The 21,792-nt window shown below is 38.1% G+C and overlaps 1 protein-coding gene across 1 annotated transcript in view; it reads right to left on the bottom strand.

Moving 5' to 3' along the window:
* The window catches only part of LOC127657910 (glutamate receptor ionotropic, kainate 2-like), a 375,882-nt gene that overhangs the window by 134,261 nt on the left and 219,829 nt on the right, over nt 1–21,792 (bottom strand). The window contains exons 7-8 of the mRNA XM_052146892.1: nt 7,156–7,299; nt 1,975–2,082 (exon numbers count right to left, since the gene is read on the bottom strand). Of these exons, the coding sequence (XP_052002852.1) occupies nt 1,975–2,082; nt 7,156–7,299 (252 nt within the window). The remainder of the gene's footprint in view (nt 1–1,974; nt 2,083–7,155; nt 7,300–21,792) is intronic.

The following is a 21,792-nucleotide window of genomic DNA, read 5'->3' as shown; positions in this document are numbered from 1 at the left end:
AATGATCTCATCATTTACTCACCGTCAAGCTATCCCAGATGCATATGACTTTGTTTCATCTGCAGAACACAAATTAAGATTTGAGGATTTCTCAGCTTTTTTGGTCCACACATTGCAAGTGATTATAAATCAACATAAGCGTAATCTATAAGACTCCAGTGGTTTAATCCATTTCTTCTGAAGTGATATGACAGGTGTGGGGGAGATATTTAAGTCCTTTTTTTACTATACATTTTCCTCCCTGCTCAGTCAGTCTCCACTTTAAATTTCACATTGTTCTACTTGTGTTTTTGGTGATTCACATTCTTGATGCATATCACCCGCTACTGGGCAGGGAGAAGAATTTCAAGCAAATTGTACTTAAAAATGTATGTTTCTCATCCACACCTACCACATCACTTCTGAAAATATGGATTAATACACTGGAGTCTTATGGATAACGTTTATGCTGCCTTTATGTGCTTTTTGAAGCTTAAACATTTTGGCACCCATTCACTTGAATGGTATGGATCTAAAGATATTTAAATAATTTGTGTTCAGCAGAAGAAAGAAAATCACACTCATCTGGGATGGCATGAGGGTAAATGATGAGAGAATTTTCATTTGTGGGTGAACTATCCCTTTAACATGAACATGAATATTCCAATATTATCAGAATGTTCCAATATATCAGAAATACAGCATTTTATGATTATGTATGTTTCATGTAAATACATATATTGATTGCCATAACCAGATTATGCCAATATTCCGGTTTCAATCTGAATAAGCATGTATTAATCAGAATTTTGTGTCAATTAATATTCCTAATTCAGAATATTTCATGTAACTGAAAATGACCAAACAAAGGTAATTCTGGGTGATGTCACATACAGACATTAGATTTCAGTTGAGAAAAGTAAAGATATTGAGGGAATGCATTTTGGGAGCAAGGATGAGACTGATGCCGGCATTTTTCAAAAATGCATGGTTCACCCAAATTGAAAAGCTCACCTTAAGAGGTCTGCATTCTTGCAGAACTCCCGGACCGATAAGATTACTTGCGGCACGGGATTACAATTCTGAGTTGAAGGCGGGGGCGGATGGTACTTCTATGAGATGTGGACACAAGTGCGGTGCGGTGCGGGATAGAAACTTGCATGAGTGGTGGGAGCGGGATGGAAAAAACAATCCTGTGCAGACCTCTAGCTCACCTTACATACATACAGTGGACTAATTGAAAATTACTGGTCTCAATTTACAGAAAATCTCCCAAATTTACAATCTTATGATCAACAAACATTTTTAATTCTGCTTTTGAAAGCCTGTGATTCAGGCTCTGTTTGTCCCTACTGTTCATTTGTCTAGATGTCCGCACATACTAGGAAAGATTAATTAAAGTAAAAGTTTATCCAGAATATGGACCTTAATCAGAAAATTATCAGCAGGCTGTGATGTAAAAGACTGTTATTATGCACAAAAGAGAAGCTAGACAAAAGAGAGGGGAAGAGAGAGAGAGAGATAGAGATTGAGTAAATGAGAATTTCTCAGCAGAACAAGGGAACTGTTGAGCATGACTATCCCATTCCTCCCTTCTCAATTACTGTGGAGGGCCCTCTTGAGAATTTTCGATTCAAAGCAAGACGTCAAAGTGGAGACGCACACATTCAACCATCAAAAAACAAAGTACTTGAGAAAACACCCAGCCGGTAGTTTGTAATTTCAAATCACCTGTTTATTTCAGTTTTCATGGGGCTAAAGGGCTACTGAGGACTTTATTATTATTGGGATACATTATTCATGGAGGTGCAGGCACATGCAGATGAGAACCGAGAGGTCATAGTTTGCTTCGAGGCTCCTGGTGTGCTTGTGACTAAGTGGGGAAATGTATGTGTGTGTTTTCAGGTATGCACATATTTGTCCTTGTAACGCACAGCAGGTCCATAAATACTGACATCTGACATGCACATTGAGATTAGAGCACAGCTACTGTACCTTCTCCAGGCCTTCCTCCTTGAGGCTGATTACATCCAGATCGAAATCTGTCCTCAGGCCGTTGGTTCTGTTGAAATTTATCCGTCCGGTCAAGCCATCCCAGTGTGCCTGGAGGTGTGAGAAAAATATTAATTACTACCAACCTGTGCCATCTCAGATGAATTCGTCCTTTCTAGCCAAACAGAGAAAATACATAATTTATGTATGGCTCTCCTCCAAGTAGGTTGCTAATAAAACAGGCTCTACAACTAATGTTACACATATTGGAAGCGTGTTTTAAAGATCTATATTTATCCAGAGATTAAGGCTGGGATTTATAACGGTATATGAAGAGTTGATGCATAACCACACATACACACACACACACACACACACACACACACACACACACACAAACACTGTTTATATATATATGGTTTTCTAGAGTTTCGCATTAGTTAAAATGCACATTAAGGTGATGGAAACAGTTTATTCGTAAAACAATGGCATGTTTTGATCATTCGTGCATATGTTATGAGTATGCGATAGCTTGATGATTGGCCAAACGAAAGGCCAGCTTGGAGCTTGGCACAAAATTCTTTGAACATAGCCCTTATCATCGACCACAGCTGGACGATAAAGTGGGTCCTCACAATCCGCCAGGACAGTTTTGAGAGCAGGCATTCCCAGACTGGTGGCGTGTATGCATCACAGCTATTTCAGCACCTTTATATAAAATGTTAGGCTACATTTATTCTGTGGTGTCTCGTGGATGCATTTAATAAAATGAAATACTTGCAACTAAAACTCTCCCTGAAGCAGGAAGGTCATTCTGCTGTTCCATCATGACGAGATGGAAACACACAACAATTTGTAATTTTGGAAGTCGAATGATTAGAAATTCTCTTAAATTCAAATTTTTTTGATGGAAACCCAGAAAGAACTAGTATTCATTGCAATGCACATTAAACCATTACTAAAATTAATCAGTCAACAGGCCATTTTTTTCACTTTAGATTTGGAATGCACATGATTCGTGTCAGGACGTCCAGCGCTGCATTGAACTCCATATGAAAAGCTCATCTTGTTCTGCTTTTAGCGGTGGCACTTCCAATATTAAGATGATTAATCCGAACTGTCCAGTTAATTTGACTTATTTTCACTTTTTTTACTTTTTTTAATGAACCTTTATTACATGTATTGTTCTTTTCTTATAATATTTCTACATTTTATTTAATTTAATTCACCATTGGCATTTCAAACGCAATCAGAGATATCGCTACATATAATCATTATCTGATACAGCAAAACTCTTGTCAAATGGTACATTTTTATCTGTTATTTCCATTTTACTTTCCCCGATAATTTTATAAACATGTAACTTTAGTGTGTATACATTCAATATCTTAATATGATACAGCCAATATTTCCAGTTTCTGTAATTTGTAAGTATCTTTCACAATAAGTACCCAAGCCAGAGCTGTAGAAACAATTATAACCTGGGGTGTGGGGACATGTCCCTCTTACTTCTTTAAATATTCTTAGGAAATGAAACATTATATTGATACTCTAAGTTTTTGCAGCTGTGCAAATAGTAGTCTAAACAACACCTTTAAGACCCAGTAGAAGCCTCCGTCAACTGGTCGGTTCAGCCGTGAACTGAACCAGCGCACAGGCGGTTAACAGAAGCTACTGTACTATATCTCCCTTTGCTTTTCAAAACTACAGAGCAAACAATGTCAGGTTAATGAAGGTTACTTTTAAAACATAATTGCATTTTAGAATGAAAATAATCATGTTACGTCATAACTTTGTATAGAGATTAGCATCCAAGTTGCATTAGAAAAATGCAATTTTCTCACTGTCAGTTCTTGCACTGTCGCTCTCTTTCTCTCTCTCTCTCTCTCTCTCTCTCTCACACACACACACACACACACACACACAGCGAGCACAAGCAGAGAAAGAGAGAGAATGCACAGAGGCAATGGTTAAAAGGAAAACTGACATGCTTGATTTGTGTTCTGTTCTTTCTTGATTTTATTTGTCACATAACAGACACAATTTTTAAGTGTCCGTCAATGTTTTTAAAATTCAGTAAATTATAGGAATATTTTGGTCAGCAAACTCTTCACTTGCTCACGAACCCCGTCTTGGAAAACCCTGGTCTAGATAATAGCTCTGCCTTGTTCAGCCGGCCCCTCCATGTATCTGTTCAAACAAAGACCTCAGCACATCTTTACTAGTGTTTCTCTGCAGCCTCAGGCGCTACAAGAAATCTGGGCAAAGAAGATCCAAAGGAGGGCAGGGGGTCTGGAGCACAGTCACCAAAACCAGAATGATTTGAGCCAATTTAGGTAGTGGGACCTGTTTTTATGTATTCAATTATGTATTTCCTATGCTGCTATGTATCTATATATCCCTTGGTTTGATTTTAGTCTTAGCTGAAGGCTTAAGATATCACACACAGCAAATAAGAAGGCTTTTAGTCAGTCTAAATATAGGCAGCAGAATGAGTGGGACAGTTCAGATTAGTTGCCCTAGTTTTCTTGAAAATAGCACAGAGAAGAATCATTTCCGGAGATTAAGATGAATGTGCTGCTTTCTGCGGTGGTGCTCTAACAGAGTGCTGTTCCAGATCAGAAATACACACGAGCATACAGACAGGGGCATATTCCCTAATATTTGAAAATTCCAGTCTGGTCTCATGAAATGTATGTGACAATGTCAACGTTTGTGCAAATCTGAATTTATGTGCTTCATTACATGTTTGGCTGCAGTTTTCAAGTGAAATGTCCAGTGGGGTGGGGGGGGGGGCACCAAAACAGAGTGAAAACAGGATGTAATCAGACAAGTGTTTTAAAGTAAATTTTAGATGGAGATAAAATGTCCCTCCCTAAACTAAAACTTTACCATAACCCTGAAAAGATAAATGACAGTTTAAAAAAAAAAGAGATCCTTACCTTAAACCAACACATAACACTAACTGGTGTCAAAATTATAAAAAGAAAAAACACATTAACTGAAGCAACCACGTCATGTAACTTTCACTTTTGTGCGTCTTTGGCTGGATTAGAACCACAGCCGTCCAGTTGTCCAACGCTCTATCAGGTGAGCTACAAAGCAAGCTAATGACATCGGAATAAGCATGTATATGTTGGTGGATCTGTAATACAAGTGTTCAAATATTTCATCTCGCTCTCCATTCACAAATCGGCACACGACCCCCACGGTTAAAGAAAAGGTTTTTTGATATCATAACATGGCGGGGGGTTAGTAATAGAGTGAAAAATATGTTTTTATAAAATCAAAATGAGCAATTTTTGATTTGTGTGACAATGATTAAACCACACAGTTGTTGTAGTGCCTCTAGTGTTCATTTCACCAGGAAACTGCAGAGAAATGTAGAAAGCGGCACATACTAGTCTGTTTTGCAAAAAGAAATGGTCAATAGAGTAATGTTCATTCTATGAGATCAGGTTGCAAAATTCACTCATTGAAGTGTGCACAGCAAAGGTTCTCTCACAAAATTTCTGCCAGATTCACAACAGGTGCATATGCACATAAATGTTTTCCCACCCTCGTTCTAATGTTGTTGAAGCTGGATTATTCTCAATGAGGGAGCGTCTGCTTGTAGTTAGTAATTAGCATATTACACACCACACAATGCCCAAATAAGGACTTCCTGTACAAACATTTGGCACTCTGTGCGAATGTATCCCAGATCAAGCCATGACGCACTTAATTGTTGTAACACTGGAATGTTATACAATAACTTATTGTAGGATCATTTAGTCATTTACAATAATGTTCACTTTCTTAACGGGGTTCCTTCATGACTAATATGTAATTTACAAATGCATTATAAATCATTCATCAACAGGGTGACTTTCATGCAAATTTTGACAAATAGTAAGCCATTTTAACGCAAAATATAAATGCTTAATAACATTTCATCAACATCCGTAACCTATGAAAATGTACCTTCATGTAAAGTGGAGACTTGTTAAGGGCTTATTAAGGATTTGTTAATTATATTGGCTTTATTATATTAGATCTGCTGTGAATGAGCATGAAGATCTGAAAAGTGTTTCTGTAGAGGATTTTATGTAACTAGGACTAGTTAAATTGGGACATCACTCAGAGTAACACCATTCTTTTCACATCAACATGACAAAAAAAGTGACAACACAAGTGAATCAAGACATTAGTCATGAAACACAAAATTACATAATCCCTCCTTTTAATCTATAATGTCTTTTTTGTTCTGCATTGTGACATAAATCATGAATAAGGGAATTCTTTTTTGATTATTGTACAAAAAAAGAAGAAAAGATAAAACACAGCACACCTGATAAATTATCAGCAGGTCTATAGAAAAAAGAAGAAAAAAAAAGTACATAAACAAGTGGATACCAATAAAGAAACAATGCAAAGAGAGCATACATGTGTTAGTTAGTCCTAAACTGTATCCTTAATGTAGAAAAATAATTATAAGTGCAAAGTTATTGATGAATTATGACTTTGTTTACAAAATATCACAGGTTTTACTAGTGCAGTTCGATTCTAGAAATGTCTGAATTAACTTAGATTCTGATTCCAGGTTTCCAAAATCGATGGAGTTTATTCCAGACTCATTTTCTCGATAAAAAAAAAGGGATCTTATAATATTCAGTGCAATATAAGCATTTTTTATTTACATGTTTGAATGACATTTCTTGACATTTTCTAAGCAGTAATGCATATTATAATGATAAATATGGATTTATTTGCATCCAAATGTGTGACAAACGTTTTCTGTCACAAATCTAGCATTTTACTTGGTTACTAGTTTTTTAACAAGTAAAATAAGGCTGGACTGTGGATGTGCTGAAGGGCTTTTGTGATTGTTTCATACCGACGAAAAAATAGATATGATTTCGTAATGGCTGATGGACCACAAAGGAGTCAAACTTATAAGACGAGACATTTTTTTTTGTTTACCTGCAGTCTGGTGATAAACAAATTAAACACAGTCTGAACATGTCACACCTCTGAGCAGAATTCTCCACATCCAAAGACTCCAAATTCTCCAGACTCTTGTTTCCCAATGCTTCGTAACCAATTGATTTGATTATTTTGGGATCTACTCCCAGCCCTGAGTTTTACACACAAATATGTGTGTATACATTGATAATGAATGAGGCACAGTGTGGTGTGTGGTACCTCTTTAATGAGTGTCATGAAGCGGTTGCCGAAGCGCCAGGGCTTGTGGCGGTTGCACTGGAGTGAGCTGACTGTGATTTGAGGAGACTGCTGGACGGCCACAGCCACCACATGCACTGCGTCATACATCAGGGCAGCATCTGTCTGAAAACACATGCAAACGCACTTGGGTCAATCGCACTTTGGTCAATCGCCAGCAGCAGCCTCTAGAACATGTGAAAATGTCAATGTCATGATCTGTGATTGGAGCATATTCAACTCAACAACCAATCACAGAGTGTCATAGCAGCCTTCAGTTGACGGCCAGACATATTGACAGCCCTCCATACAGAAGACCTCTCATTCCACAGACCAAAATAAAATCTAATTAATGTTTGCTTTGGATGATTGAAAAGCAATCACAACACTTCCCAGACTGAGGCCGGTATGGAAATCATGCCAGAAGGGGCTTCAGAAATTGCCATCCTGTCAAATAAATCATAGGCTAACCTGTCATTTTCCAGCTTTTGTCTCTGATTGTTTGCCGCAAGGTTGTGGCTAAAGACGGCTCTGCTCTAATAACGCTGCAACTTCACACATGGCTGTTTGTGAGTTTGCAGGGAAATGATTCAGAGGTAAATCAGCAAGGCTGAAGATTACAGATGGACTGAAATAACTGCAATAAGTCAATAAGGCCGGCCCAAAAATGAAACATAACACACCTCCAATATAGGTAGAACATACAATAATAATAAATAAAGTGCTATACCAAGACGTGTCCATTAGTGAGCAATGTTTTTTTTAATCTACTGTATGTATACTGTATTTTGGTGTAAAACAATATATTTTATAGTACGTATAAACAGTTGTATTCGATCTTCATATTGCCAATGATTTAGATACACTTTAGCTAGTGGTTTTATTAATAAAGAAAAAAATACACAAAAGGCTGTGCTTTATTGTGAGTATTGTGTATACAGTATATCAGGACTATATTCACAATATAGCATGGCATTGAGTTTCTTAATTACTTTAAACCTCTTAAACCTGGAGAGGCCTGGTACCGGGTCCTCTAGAGGGTGCTGACTATTGGGGAAAATAAATAAATATATTATTATATTATTCATCAACCTCTTGCTTGATTTTTATCACTCAGAGACCAAACTACAGTGATTATTAATGTGTGAAATCCAAATGTATAATAACAGATAAACAGAAATATTATTACATTTTGTTTTATTAATTCATGAAACAAAAACATGATAAAGAAAATGGCATATCATAACTTATAGCAAACAGTTCTGAATCAAACAAGCCCACACTTGCACAATATGATGAGAAGTTGCTAAATTATCCCTCATAGAGTGCCAACACAAGCTGTGTTTTTTTATCGCTAATGGCTTTTCTATTTATTGGGATAGTTTCTTTGCAATACATTCATTAAACATTATCCTTCACATCATAGATTTTCATTTGATGACCTTCCATCCATACTTTCTAAAAGGTATAATGTCAAACATGAACAGTAACTAAAATGTTTATTTCTATCACTCATTGTTTGTGTGTTTTGTCAGCAGTGTTGAGGCATGAGAGTCTCTAATCTGGATCCTAATACATTTTCTTCAAATAGTGAAATGTTTTCAATAAATTGATACCATGCAATTGACCCTTTTACTCTTGGGTAAAGACTCTTACTTTTGGGTATGCCATTTAAGCGAGAAATCCTAAAACACTACATAATAAAAAATATCAATGACACAAATTTTCATTAAATCTACTGTACTTTTATTCAACAAAATCATTAGACGTCACCTTTACGCTAATGACATGTAAACTAATGCTAAAAGTTTTCCTATGTGGGTGCTGTACAGTGATATGGAGAACAGGTGTTTGCTGTCATGGCTGTGAATACATTGTGGATTTTAGCACAAATCAAACACTGTATTGACAAATCAGCATCCAGGACTGCAACTGCTCCTTGCATTTTATATTATACAGTGCAGTATGTCACTTGCCTCCACCAAACACAGAACATTTGCTGTCCCTTATATTCATTATAACATTAATATAGATTCTCTTCTTTAAAACTTAAATTATTATTAACCTTGATGTTGTGTTCTGGTCATGTTGACCAAGACCTTTTTTGACCAAAAGATGTTTTATTTATTTTTATTTTTAACTTAATCCAACTGGACTAAAATTCCTTGAATTTATTCACATATGGTATATGAAAAAAGGGACTAATTTCTTTACCTTATTTGGTTTTATTTCACTTTGTTTTCTTTTTTTTTTTATGGGAACACAAAATGTAACAAAATGTGACAAAGACTCTCTTGTTTATTATATTTATGTGTGTCAGTGGTAATATGTATAACACATGGCTATCTCATCTTTTTATGGTTTTAACAACTCTGAATATATCTGTTGTGATAACAAATTTGCAAATGATAAGAATGAAACAGTCCTTTTTTGTCAGCAAAATTAAAACAAAGGAGTGGTGGTGGCGTAGTGGCTAAAGCACAGGGCTGTTAATCAGAAGGTTGCTGGTTCGAGCCCCACGGCCACCACCATTGTGTCCTTGAGCAAGGCACTTAACTCCAGGTTGCTCTGGGGGGATTGTCCCTGTAATAATTGCACTGTAAGTCGCTTTGGTTAAAAGCGTCTGCCAAATGCATAAATGTAAATGTAAAACACATTATATTAGAAATGGTAGGATCAGCTATATGCATTGTAAAGTCCAAATTGTAAGATATAAAATGACACACAGTATTTTGTTCAGATCAAGCAAGTGGTTATTAGTTTATGATATAATTATTATTAATATGTTTATTATTATAATTTTTATATTTTCTTTGGCAGGGAGTTCCCCCCACTAGTCCAGTACAGTTCATTAAACCCTTCTATAAAAATTTTACAACATAAATTGTGTTCAAAAAAGTGTACAAAACAAATCAATTATTAAAAAAAAGTTGATAAAAAGATCTAAGGAATTATCTTGTGATAATATATGCAATATGACAAATTTATAAACAATCTAAGTGGGTCAGTCATTTTTGACCAGAAACACAAAATTTTTTTTTTTCTTCTTCTTCTTTTCTTCTTTCAGTGTGTCCCTCATATGACTTATGTATTATCTGATGGATTACTTGAATCTATTGACTTGATTATATGGCTAACTCCAATGCCTACTGAAATAGACAAATAAATAATAAATAAAAATCTCCTCACTCTGCTAGCTGGTGCTCCCTTTGACAATGTTCCCTGATGACTTGGGGAAGAAAATAACCACTATGATATTAATAATCTGTCCAGGAGCAAGTGTTGATGAAAGCGAGTGGGTGTGAAAATACAGCGGGAGGCGAGTGTCTCATGCTGTGTGCCCCGTAGTCCCAGTCACCAGCTGCTGGCCAGAATGACTACAGGGATGTGTGTTGGTAAAGTTTGAATGGTGACTGTGTCAATCACCCTCCCACCTTGTCCTACACCAACACACAAAATAGCTTCATAATCACTTGTCCGCCATTCCACGCCTGTCAATCAATCACGGTGCAAAGGGAGCACAAAGTGGCAGGCGCTGGTCTTAGAGGGAGATGAGACACCAAGCTGAGACATGTGATGAGGCGTTGTCAGGCATGGACGTGCCGTGAATTCACACGAGCGATCGCCTCCAATTCCCCGTTCCCAGCATCTGGCCGAGCCATTAAAAGGGGACAGCCGAGGCTGGGTAAATCACTGCCTATTTTCAGAGAATACACATTATCCTTAGTCACCCTGTCCAGAGCTGAGGCACTGCTCGTCAATGGCTTATGCATTGTGAATAATAAATAAGTAATACCATCAGACAAACAGAAGACCGGGCCTCCACCTGAATGCTCAATATACAGTGCTATTACCCGCCTGTGCGCGTGTGCGTGCGTGTGTGTGTGTGTGTGTGTGTATTAGCACAGTGTTGGGGAATCGAAGCTCAGGTTGCACACAATCTCTCCTGAGACGCATGCTTTGGTTTTCTTCCGATTTTCATCAAAGATTTATGGATCTATCAGTCTGACTTACTCCGCACCATAGCAGCCCATAAGTGTGTGCTACTGACAGAGGACTGGTAAAGACGTGTAAAACATGGTGGCTTCCATCTTAGAGATTATACAAGGTGATCATGCTGTTCAACTGGTGAAGCATAGCACTGGCAATGCCGAGGTCAAAGGTTGGATCTCATGATAAGTCTTAATAATAGTACGAGATGATGAAACCATAAGAAACATTATGAGTTAGCTCATACAAAAACATACAGCTTTTACTCCAACAGAGAAAATATAAAAGAAACAATGTTTTAGTTTAGCCCCTAACCCAAACCTATATCTAATTATAAAGTCAATGAACACCCTCATAAGTTGGCATTAAGCAATTGATTGGACAAATTAATTCCTTAAATTGATTTGAGTAATAGTGTCTCCAAAACGTGGGTTATTAAGTTCACTTAACTTGGTGTTCATATAAAATGAACTTTACTTAAGTTAAGGTAACTGGACTTAAGTAGTGTTAACTCAGATTTGCCTTCTCCTCTGAAATGTATATACGTGTATTTGTTCAGTTGCACATGCACAAGGTGACCTGAACTAGAGGGGACACAGATCACCTTAATGTCGATATCACATGAATCAACTATTTGCAACAAAATCAAATACATAATAATACTGTAGAGCTAAAACCTTTATGAATTCTTAATAACAACTATTTAAATGCCCCCATAAGTTTCCTTTGACCATTGAAAACTTTTTGGGATAATGGGTAGTTGCCAAAGCCTCAGAGTTATTAACACTTAAAAGTCTATAGATTATTAAGATGAATAAGTTCAAGGTACATACAGGGTGGCCCAAAAAAAAAAAAAAACGGGCCACTATGTTTGATTGCTCATATCTTAAAAAAGGCATAAAGGCATTTGCAAAATTTTTGCCATAATTATACAACTTTTTATAAACAACAATATGACGTAACGTGATGTCATCATGACTGTTTGTCTGTATGGTAATAAAAATCATACTTTTTCATTCGAGACAAGCTGTATGATATCTAATGATTTCATCATCTCAGATGAGTTATTATGAGTTGCCACGGGACTATGTTGGTTTGATTCCATGATAAAATATATACCTTTAATACCTGGTATAAATGTATACCTTCCACTGTCCAAGACACTTTGGACAAAAAATTAATTAATAAAAAAACAAATATGACAAAATGTATCAAAAAAGATTATAGCGTAAAAGTTACATGAAACCTCATATAAAATTGTTTTTGTTATAATGGGCTGGAATGATCCATAAAGGAATTCTGCCACTTGTGGTAAAAAAAAAAGAAAAAAAGATGTTTGTCTATGTGCATATTCCACTCCATGTTTTGTTTGATCCACAGCAAACACATCAACTTATCAAGCATACTCAACCAATCGCGTGAGTTTTGGTTGAGACTTCTTGACCAATCGCAGACAGGGGAAGTGTTTGCAAATTTGATTATCAAACAGGTTTCTCAAATTATGCTTAGTGACGCTAGTAGCATAGTAATTACAGAATGATCTCATGTGAATTCGGTGACAGTAGGTTGAAAGTTCCTCAGCTAAAATTGGTCTGTGCTTCCCAAAATTCAAAACACTTCCCCCAGTGGCTGAAGCTGGAAGTGTTGTTAAATGTATGGGCACATGTGAGCCCCAGTTTCCAGGTGAAATGCCCATAGAGGGGCGCCAAAAGGAAACCTAGTTGTTATTAGTTGTAAATTATGTAATACAGTCAATAGGAATGCATTTTTTGTAACCATATGCTCTAACCCAAACCACAGGCTAAAATAACAATAATAATCTCAGAGGGAAAATTTAAGTTCAGAATCACAATCATTATTGATTTTAAGAATATGATTACTTCCTGATTTTCAAGGGACTCGAACTTGTATCTCTGAGGCTCCTCGCGCAACGTGTTATCAGTAGCGCCACAGAAGAAAAATGTAAACACATTTGACTTGATGCAAAACATTTTGATGGCAGCTTGTCAGTAACTCGGTGGAATGAGGTTGATGTCAGGGTACAGGTAGATTCTGTAGCAACATGTCAATTTCCTGTGTGCTCATGTTGGAAATGACATGCTACACCAGGGGTCAGCAACCTTTTTGACATGGAGTGCCATTTTTAATTTTCCTGGACAATGTTTTTTCCGAAGTATGAATCCAGTTGTGAAAACGTTTCTACTTTGCATTTTTCTAATTTAATCGTTTATTATTTTTTTTTACAAATGACATTATCAACATAACTGTTTGAGTGAAATTTTCAGCCAAACCCAATGATGATGATAGAATCATAATCATGGATGTGAATTTTCACAAAGCCTTTTATGTGCTTTAATGAAAGAAAACATGTCTTTTTGTACAAAATGAGTTAATACAGTTAATGTCACAAATTTGCTTATTTGATTACTGATCAAAAAAAAATTGTGTGGAATCTTAAATATTTCTTATATTATGTCATTGTAATCATATAATTACTAGCATCCCAGCAACAGCGAGAGAGGAGCAGGCTATTTTATTTATATGAAGTTTTTTGCACCTACATTCCAATATACATCTTGTTGTAATTGAGTGTTTTCATCAGCTGAATGGGAAGCTAAACACTATTAAAGTGTGACGTAACTCGCGCTGCATGTGCAAGCCATTCGCGTATCACAAGCTGATCAACTATTTAGCCCTTTCTGGTGAATTGCACATGCGAAATCCTAAAACTATATTTACAAGTTTAATTTATATTTTGAATAGACTTGAAAAGATTTTTGATACGATGTGTTTTTCTTTTCTTTTTCTTTTAATCGTTTCCTGTAATTTTGAGTGTGACCATGGTTTAAGGAGGATGTACCTGTATGCTGGGTTGGAAATCTCAAGGATTAATAGTGGTGTTTTCCTTATTACATCACGTGTTGTTCTGAAAGCAAAAAGAAACAAATGAAACACAGAATATAGACTGTCATTCGCACATGATTAACCAAATGTGAAGTGCTGCAGGCTTGTGATGTGCGAATGGCTTGAACATGCTTCAGGAGTCTGTTGGGTATACTGCATTCTCGTCACATTTTAACTTTTGTTTAGTCTCCCAGTCAGCTCAGGACAACATGCGGAAGGATCACGAGGAAGGAAGGATTACATCAAGATGTAGATTGGAATGCAGGTGCAGAATTTATATAAATAAAACAGTCTACTCATCTCTAGCCGTTTCTGGCATGCCAGTGATTACCCCTCCACGTGCCTGCGTTGGCATGTGTGCCATAGGTTTCCGACCCCTGCGTTACACCTTAAAAGTTCATAATATTAATTATTATTCTTCCCTCTAGTCAATGTTGGACCTTGGCATAGTTGAGTGTCAATAGTCTCTAGGGCAGATCAGGCACCTTCAAAATTCCAATTCAACCACAGTAGGTAAGCTGCACAGAGGCAAACTGGAAAGCAAGGAAAACATAAAGAGACATTGAGGTAGAGCATTATGAGAGTGGACACCAGAGAATGACATAAATTTCTCTAGCAGAGCCCAACAGGCAAACCAGCAAATGATTGAGCAATACAACCATTTCACTCTATAAACATCTCATTAAAAATCAATTATGTAAATCCTGAATGAAATAAAAGCTAAACACTTTAAGAAGCACGAATCCCCTGTGTCAGCTGATGTGAGTGTTAGCTCAGATGTATTTTCTTTTCACACCTCCTTCTCACATGCTCTCCTGATTTGTGCTGAAAGATTTAATCTTCTTGGCTTAGATTGCTTTCAACACTTTTATGAATTGTTAAAATGTGAAGGTCTGGCAGGGAGATTTCTGTACATACCTGATCGTGGCTCTTGATAAAAATGTGACCCTGTGGTTGAGTATTTTACCATCACATCTTTAACACAGCACATCAGCGTTAAGTAGTAGTATTTGCAAAATCAAGCATAACTGTTTGGTATAACAAAATCAAGCATAACTGGTACAAGGCCTGTAGGATAATGTCGTCGCTGACTTTGATAGCCTACAGCGCCACCAGACAGGCCATCACTGCCCTGCATGCCATGGCTCTCCTGCAGGTCCACCAAGCCAAGGCACTCAAAGAACTTCACCTGGGTAGTCCCGCCCCCTTGCGGGTTCGAGCACACTCGATGAGAAGTGTGGCATCCTCTTGGGCACTGGCCAACGCCCCCAGATTCTTCCATGGCTACACCTTCCACGGCTCCACCTATTGAGCCTCTCACAGATCCTTCAAAGGCTCCGCCCCTCGAGCCTCTCAATGCTCCTCCTTCCATGGCTCTGCCCCAGAGTCTTCCATGGCTCCGCCTTCAGCTCCTCTCCTTAAGTCTCCCTTAGCTCCGCTTCGACTCCGCCCCCAGAATCTTCCACGGCTCCGCCTCCCTCGGCTCTGCCCCCGGAGTCTTCCATGGCTCCGCCTCCCTTGGACTCTTCCTTTGCTCCGCCCTCGGACTCTATCACAGTTTGTCTCCACAGTGTTCAAGGACTCTTTTTTTTTTTTTTAAGTTTTCCCCAGCACTACGTTTCCCAGAGTCCACTACCCTAATCACTTCATCTGTTCATTGTCATCCCCACCTCTATTCCATTTCCTCATTAGTTTCCAAGTGTATATATACCCTCTAGATTTGTTTAGTATTTGTCAGTCCTAGAATGGTAATGTTTAAATGGTTATGTTTGTGTATGCGTTTGTTTCCACTCCAGCATTTGTTTCCACTCCTGAGAATGTTCTACACCAGTGTCTATAATTAAAAGATTCTAAGGTTCTACTCCTGTGTCTCCTCTCTGCCATTCCTTGGGCACCAAAAGTTAACATATTTGTGCTGTTTCATGACTATAGGCTATCACTAAGTCACCCGATTATTTGAGTGCCATTGTTTTGTTTTTTCTTCAGTAGTTGCTTTTTGTTAATAGATACGACCCTTTCATTGGTGCGTGACACATCCCCTCTGTTTGAATCTGGTTTTCGGAAAATCGAGGTATGTATATCACCATTAGGATTTCTGATTATTTTCAAATCAAGAAAATGTCTCAGTCAATCTCAGTCAATGAGTATTCCAAACTCAGTTTCAAATTATTGTTGATGCTATTAAGTTATTTTTCTTAACCTGACCAAGTAAAAAAGACATCAATATATCTGACCCACCATACATTCTTATCAAGGAAGGGTTTGCTGAGAAATAAATAAACCTCTCTTCCCACAATCCTAAGAATAAGTGCCAACAGACATCATTGGCAGACACTAAAATACTTAATTACCATTTCACAACAATCTCCTTGTTCTCTGCGAGCCATTTTCATGCCTGGGACTCATCAGATTGTGATGTTTAGATCTTGTTAGTCAAAAAGCTGATTCACGTCATATGTAACGTTTTTGATGGAGTAAAGGGTTTGAGTAAAGGGTTTGAATTATTTGGAAGAAACGTAGATGTGGGTCTGAAGGGTGTTACATCCTTTAGTTCTGTGTTAGCTGAAGAGCTAGCTGTAACATTGTAAGGGTTATTATGATATCACACTGTGACGAGGAGGGCAGGGCTGGGAGGGGGATAAAGATGAGCCGGAGGGGCCAGTTCGAGAGAGAGAGACGCACGTGGCAGCATTGCATGTGTGTCTGTGTCTGTGTTTGTTTATTTTTGTTTTAAGTTTCTGATTAAAATTGATGTTGACTGTTCAGCCGGTTCCAGTTGACAGTTCAGCCAGTTCCCGCATCCTCTTGTCCATCTTTGAACTGTTACATTGGTGCCAAAACCCAGGAGGGAGGAGGTATGCACTGTTGCGGAGTCCTCGCTACTGCCATCCGCCAGGGGATTAGCCGCGGCCATCTGCCGAAGAAGGGGAGGAGCAGTTCCGTCCACCAGAGGCAGGAGGACACGCTCGCCATCCGCCAGGGGAAGAGAGAGCTGGCGTCCGATACAGGGTAGAGGAGCAGTTGAGGACTGGGCGACAGTGTGTCCGGGAGCCGGCGAGCAACTCTTCTCTCTCACTTCTCTCTCTTTCTCTGAGAGATTCAGAGAGATTATCAAGAGGGCCAAGTCTACACTTGGAATGGGAAACACAGTATTTGGCAACTGGCCAGAAGGGCCAGGTCAGTTGCTTTTAATTTACCTAGTAGTGATGATGAAGATATCTACTCTAATGCACGCTAAACACCTAGAACACCTAGACATTTTTTAGATACCAGGTTCACGTCAACAATCCAGTAAAACAAAAGAGGCCAAGGCAGATACAGAGTGGCCACAAACGCAGTTCAACGAGGAAACGAAGAAGTAACAGAAATGAGACAGAGGTGGTAACAAATGTTTCAAACACTCCCCTCTAACCTGATTGCCTTTCTGTTCTCTCCAAATTACTGTCTTTTACTCCTACTCACACAACAAATGAATTTCAGACTGAATTACAGGCACTTTTCCCACTACATTTAAGCAGGCTCGAGTAACCCCACTGCTGAAGAAACACGCACTTAACCCCACACAAATAGAACACTACAGACCAGTCTCTCATATCCCATTCATGGCAAAAACACTTGAAAGGTCAGTTTTCAACCAAATCTCTCACAGAACAAACTGATGGATGACAATCAGTCAGGCTTCAAAAGTGGACACTCCACAGAGACAACTACAGTACAACTACAGTAAACGGTCAGAAATCTAGAAGTAACCATGGATAACAAGCTCAATTTCACAGACCACATCTCAAAGACCGCAAGATCATGTAGATTTACACTCTACAATATCAGGAAGATAAGACTAGACTGAACATGCCACACAACTGCTTGTTCAGATACTTATAACTAGACTGGACTACTGTAACTCTCTCATTGCATGCCTCCTTGCATGTGCAATTAGACCTCTGCAAATGATCCAGAATGCAGCAGTTCGCCTGGTCATTAATGAACCAAAGAAAGCACATGCTACACCACTCTTTGTCTCTCTCCACTGGCTGCCAGTTAATGCACATATCAAATTCAAGGCTCTGATGCTGGCATACAAAACAGTCACTGGGTCTGCTCCAGCATGCCTAAAATCATTTCTGCAGAGCTACACGCCCACCAGAAGCCTGCAGTCGGCTAAGGAACGTCGCCTTGTACCAACACAAAGAGGCACCAAAACACTTTCCCGGACATTCAGTTTCATCATACCACGTTTGTGGAATGAACTTCCCAACTCAATCCGTGAAGCTGACTCACACTCTATCTTCAAAAAACGACTTAAAACACATCTTTTCAATGAGCACTTAATCAGTCACTAAAAAAGTAGTTGCACTTTAATCTGCTAGGATGGCACTTTTCATACCACTGTATCCTTAAGATGATTCGCTTATGTTTTCCTCTTTTGTAAGTTACTTTGGATAAACGCGTCAGCCAAATGAATAAATATAAATGTAAAATGTAATTCAGGTTCTACTGTAATTTACATCATTAAATGTGGTACCATAATAACTCTTACAATGTTACAGCTAGCTCTTCAGATAAACAAAGAACTAAAGGATGTAACACCCTTCAGACCCGTATCTACGTTTCTTCCAAATGATTCAAACCCTACATTCAATACCTTCATCAAAAACGTTACATATGAAATCGATCAGCTTTTTGCCAAACAACAAAGATCTAAACATCACAATCTGATGACAGACGAGTCCCAGACATTAAAATGGCTTGCAGAGAACAAGGAGGTTGTTTTGAAACTGACTGATAAGGGAGGAGCTGTTCTAGTGTGGGACAAAGAGCAGTATATTCACTGGGGATGATGACAGCTGACCAACCCTGAGTATTATCAACTTTTGACTTCAAATCCCTTGGAAAAAATGAAAAAAATAACTCACAGACCTTCTTTATAAAGACAAGGATGAAAAATGTATCTCTCATAAGGAACATGATTTTTTACTCAGTAAAGATCCACATATTCCATCCTTTTACATGTTGCCCAAGATTCACAAGAATCAAGTAACTCCACCAGGTAGGCATATAATAAGTGACAATAAGTTGAAATATCAGTATGTAGATTTTTTTCCTGCAACATTTTGTACCTGGTCTTTGATCCTTCATTCAAGACAGCACTTATGTGCTGAATATAATTTATTACATTAAGAATATAGTAACTTCTTTCTTAGTTACAATGGATGTAGAACCTTTGTATACTAATATTGACCATACAGATGAGCTTGAAGCCATTGAACACTTCTTGAGCAAGAGACCTCCTGAAAATATTCCACCTACTGCTTTTATTCTACAATTAACAAAGTGGACTCTTAAGAACAATGTGTTTTTTTTTTACAAACAAGTATAGTGTATGGCTATGGGTGCTTGTTTTGTGCCAAATTATTCTTAGAATTGTGGGAAGAGAGGTTTATTTATTCCTCAGCCAACCCCTTCCTTGATAAGATTGCATGATGGGGCAGATATATTGATGATTAATTTTTTATTTGGTCAGATTCAGAACTTCATACTTTTCATGAATTTGTTAATGTATCAACAGTAATTTGAAACTGAGCATCTTTATTTAAAAAAAAAAAAATCTGAAATCCTAATGGTGATATACATACCTCTATTTTCAGAAAACCAACGCACTGTAATACTGTTCCAACAGCCAACAGCTTCCATCCGACTTGGTTGATTGAAAAAAATACCATTTGGCCAGTTTCAAAGACTTAAAAGAATTTGTGATTTAGAGCATGATTTTGAAATTCAATTGAATGGTATGTTTCATAGATTCAAACAGAGGGGATGTGACTCACAGACTCACACACCACTGAAAGGGTCAGATCTATTAACAGAAAGCAACTACTGAAGAAAAACAGAACAATGGCACTTGAATATTAGGGTGCACATAGTGACAGCCTATAGTCGTGAAGCAGCACAAATAAAACAAATCATTAAATCTAACTGGAATATTGAAAACAGCCCTCAGCAGGCAATCATAGTTGTGGGTATTGCAATCACTGCAGTAACATGGTTAAAACAAAAACATTTACTGATGTTTTCTCAAACAAAACACACAGTGTGAATGTAGCCATTTTTACATTGGTCGAACGAAAAGGAAGAACAAAATGAGAGTGGCCAAACACAAATATGCCATTTGTACTTCCAATTTGGTATACCCAATGGCAAAAATGTTATCAGGAAGCTGGCAATTGCAGTGATAGCTCCTTTTGAGTTACACGAATATAATCTATCCCATGTTCAATAAGAGGTGGTAATAGATTAAAACGACTAATTCAACAAGAGACATTTTGGATTTATACACATTTGGATGTGCCACTACGTTACCTGGTATTAATGAAAATATAGACACTTTTTTACACTTTTTTTACACTTTTTTTTGTAGGTACTTACATTTTTGTATATAAATTAACATGTGTATACAGGTGAAACTCGAAAAATTAGACTATCATGCAAAAGTTCATTAATTTCAGTAATTCAACTTAAAAGGTGAAACTAATATATTATATAGACTCATTACAAGCAAAGTAAGATATTTCAAGACTTTATTTGATATAATTTTGATGATTATGGCTTACAGCTTATGAAAACCCCAAATTCAGAATCTCAGAAAATTAGAATATTACATGAAATCAATAAAAAAAAAGGATTTTAAATACAGAAATGTCGGCCCTCTGAAAAGTATAATCATGCATATGTACTCAATACTTGGTTTGGGCCCCTTTTGCATTAATTACTGCCTCAATGCGGTGTGGCATGGATGCTATCAGCCTGTGCCACTGCTGAGGTGTTATGGAAGACCAAGATGCTTCAATAGCGGCCTTCAGCTCTTCTGCATTGTTTGGTCTCATGTCTCTCATCTTTCTCTTAGCAATGCCCCATAGATTCTCTATGGGGTTCAGGTCAAGCGAGTTTGCTGGCCAATCAAGCACAGTAATACCATGGTCATTGAACCAGGTTTTGGTACTTTTGGCAGTGTGGGCAGGTGCCAAGTCCTGCTGGAAAATGAAGTCAGCATCTCCATAAAGCTTGTCTGCTGAAGGAAGCATGAAGTGCTCTAAAATGTCCTGGTAGACGGCTGTGTTGACTCTGGACTTAATAAAGCACAGTGGACCAACACCAGCCGATGACATGGCTCCCCAAACCAACAGAGACTGTGGAAACTTCACACTGGACTTCAAGCATCTTGGATTGTGTGCCTCTCCATTCTTCCTCCAGACTCTGGGACCTTGGTTTCCAAATGAGATGCAAAATTTGCTCTCATCAGAAAAGAGGACTTTGGACCACTGAGCAACAGACCAGTTCTTTTTTTCTTTAGCCCAGGTAAGACGTTTGACATTTGAAGCCCATGTCCAGGACCCGTCTGTGTATGGTGGCTCTTGATCCAGTAACTCTAGCCTCAGTCCACTCCTTGTGAAGCTCCCCCACACATTTGAATGGCCTTTTCCTGACAATCCTCTCCAGGCTACGGTCATCCCTGCTGCTTGTGCACCTTTTTCTTCCACACTTTTCCCTTCCACTTAACTTTCTATTAATGTGCTTTGATACAGCACTTTGAGAACATCCAACTTCTTTTGCAATTACCTTTTGAGGCTTTCCCTCCTTGTGGAGGGTGTCAATGATGGTTTTCTGCACAACTGTCAGGTCAGCAGTCTTCCCCATGATTGTGAATTCAACTGAACCAGACTGAGAGAC

The sequence above is a fragment of the Xyrauchen texanus genome, chromosome 17, assembly GCF_025860055.1.
Source record: "Xyrauchen texanus isolate HMW12.3.18 chromosome 17, RBS_HiC_50CHRs, whole genome shotgun sequence".
NCBI lineage: Eukaryota > Metazoa > Chordata > Actinopteri > Cypriniformes > Catostomidae > Xyrauchen > Xyrauchen texanus.
The sequence above is the reverse complement of the archived record's forward strand: the minus strand, read 5'-3'. Positions and strand labels throughout refer to the sequence as shown.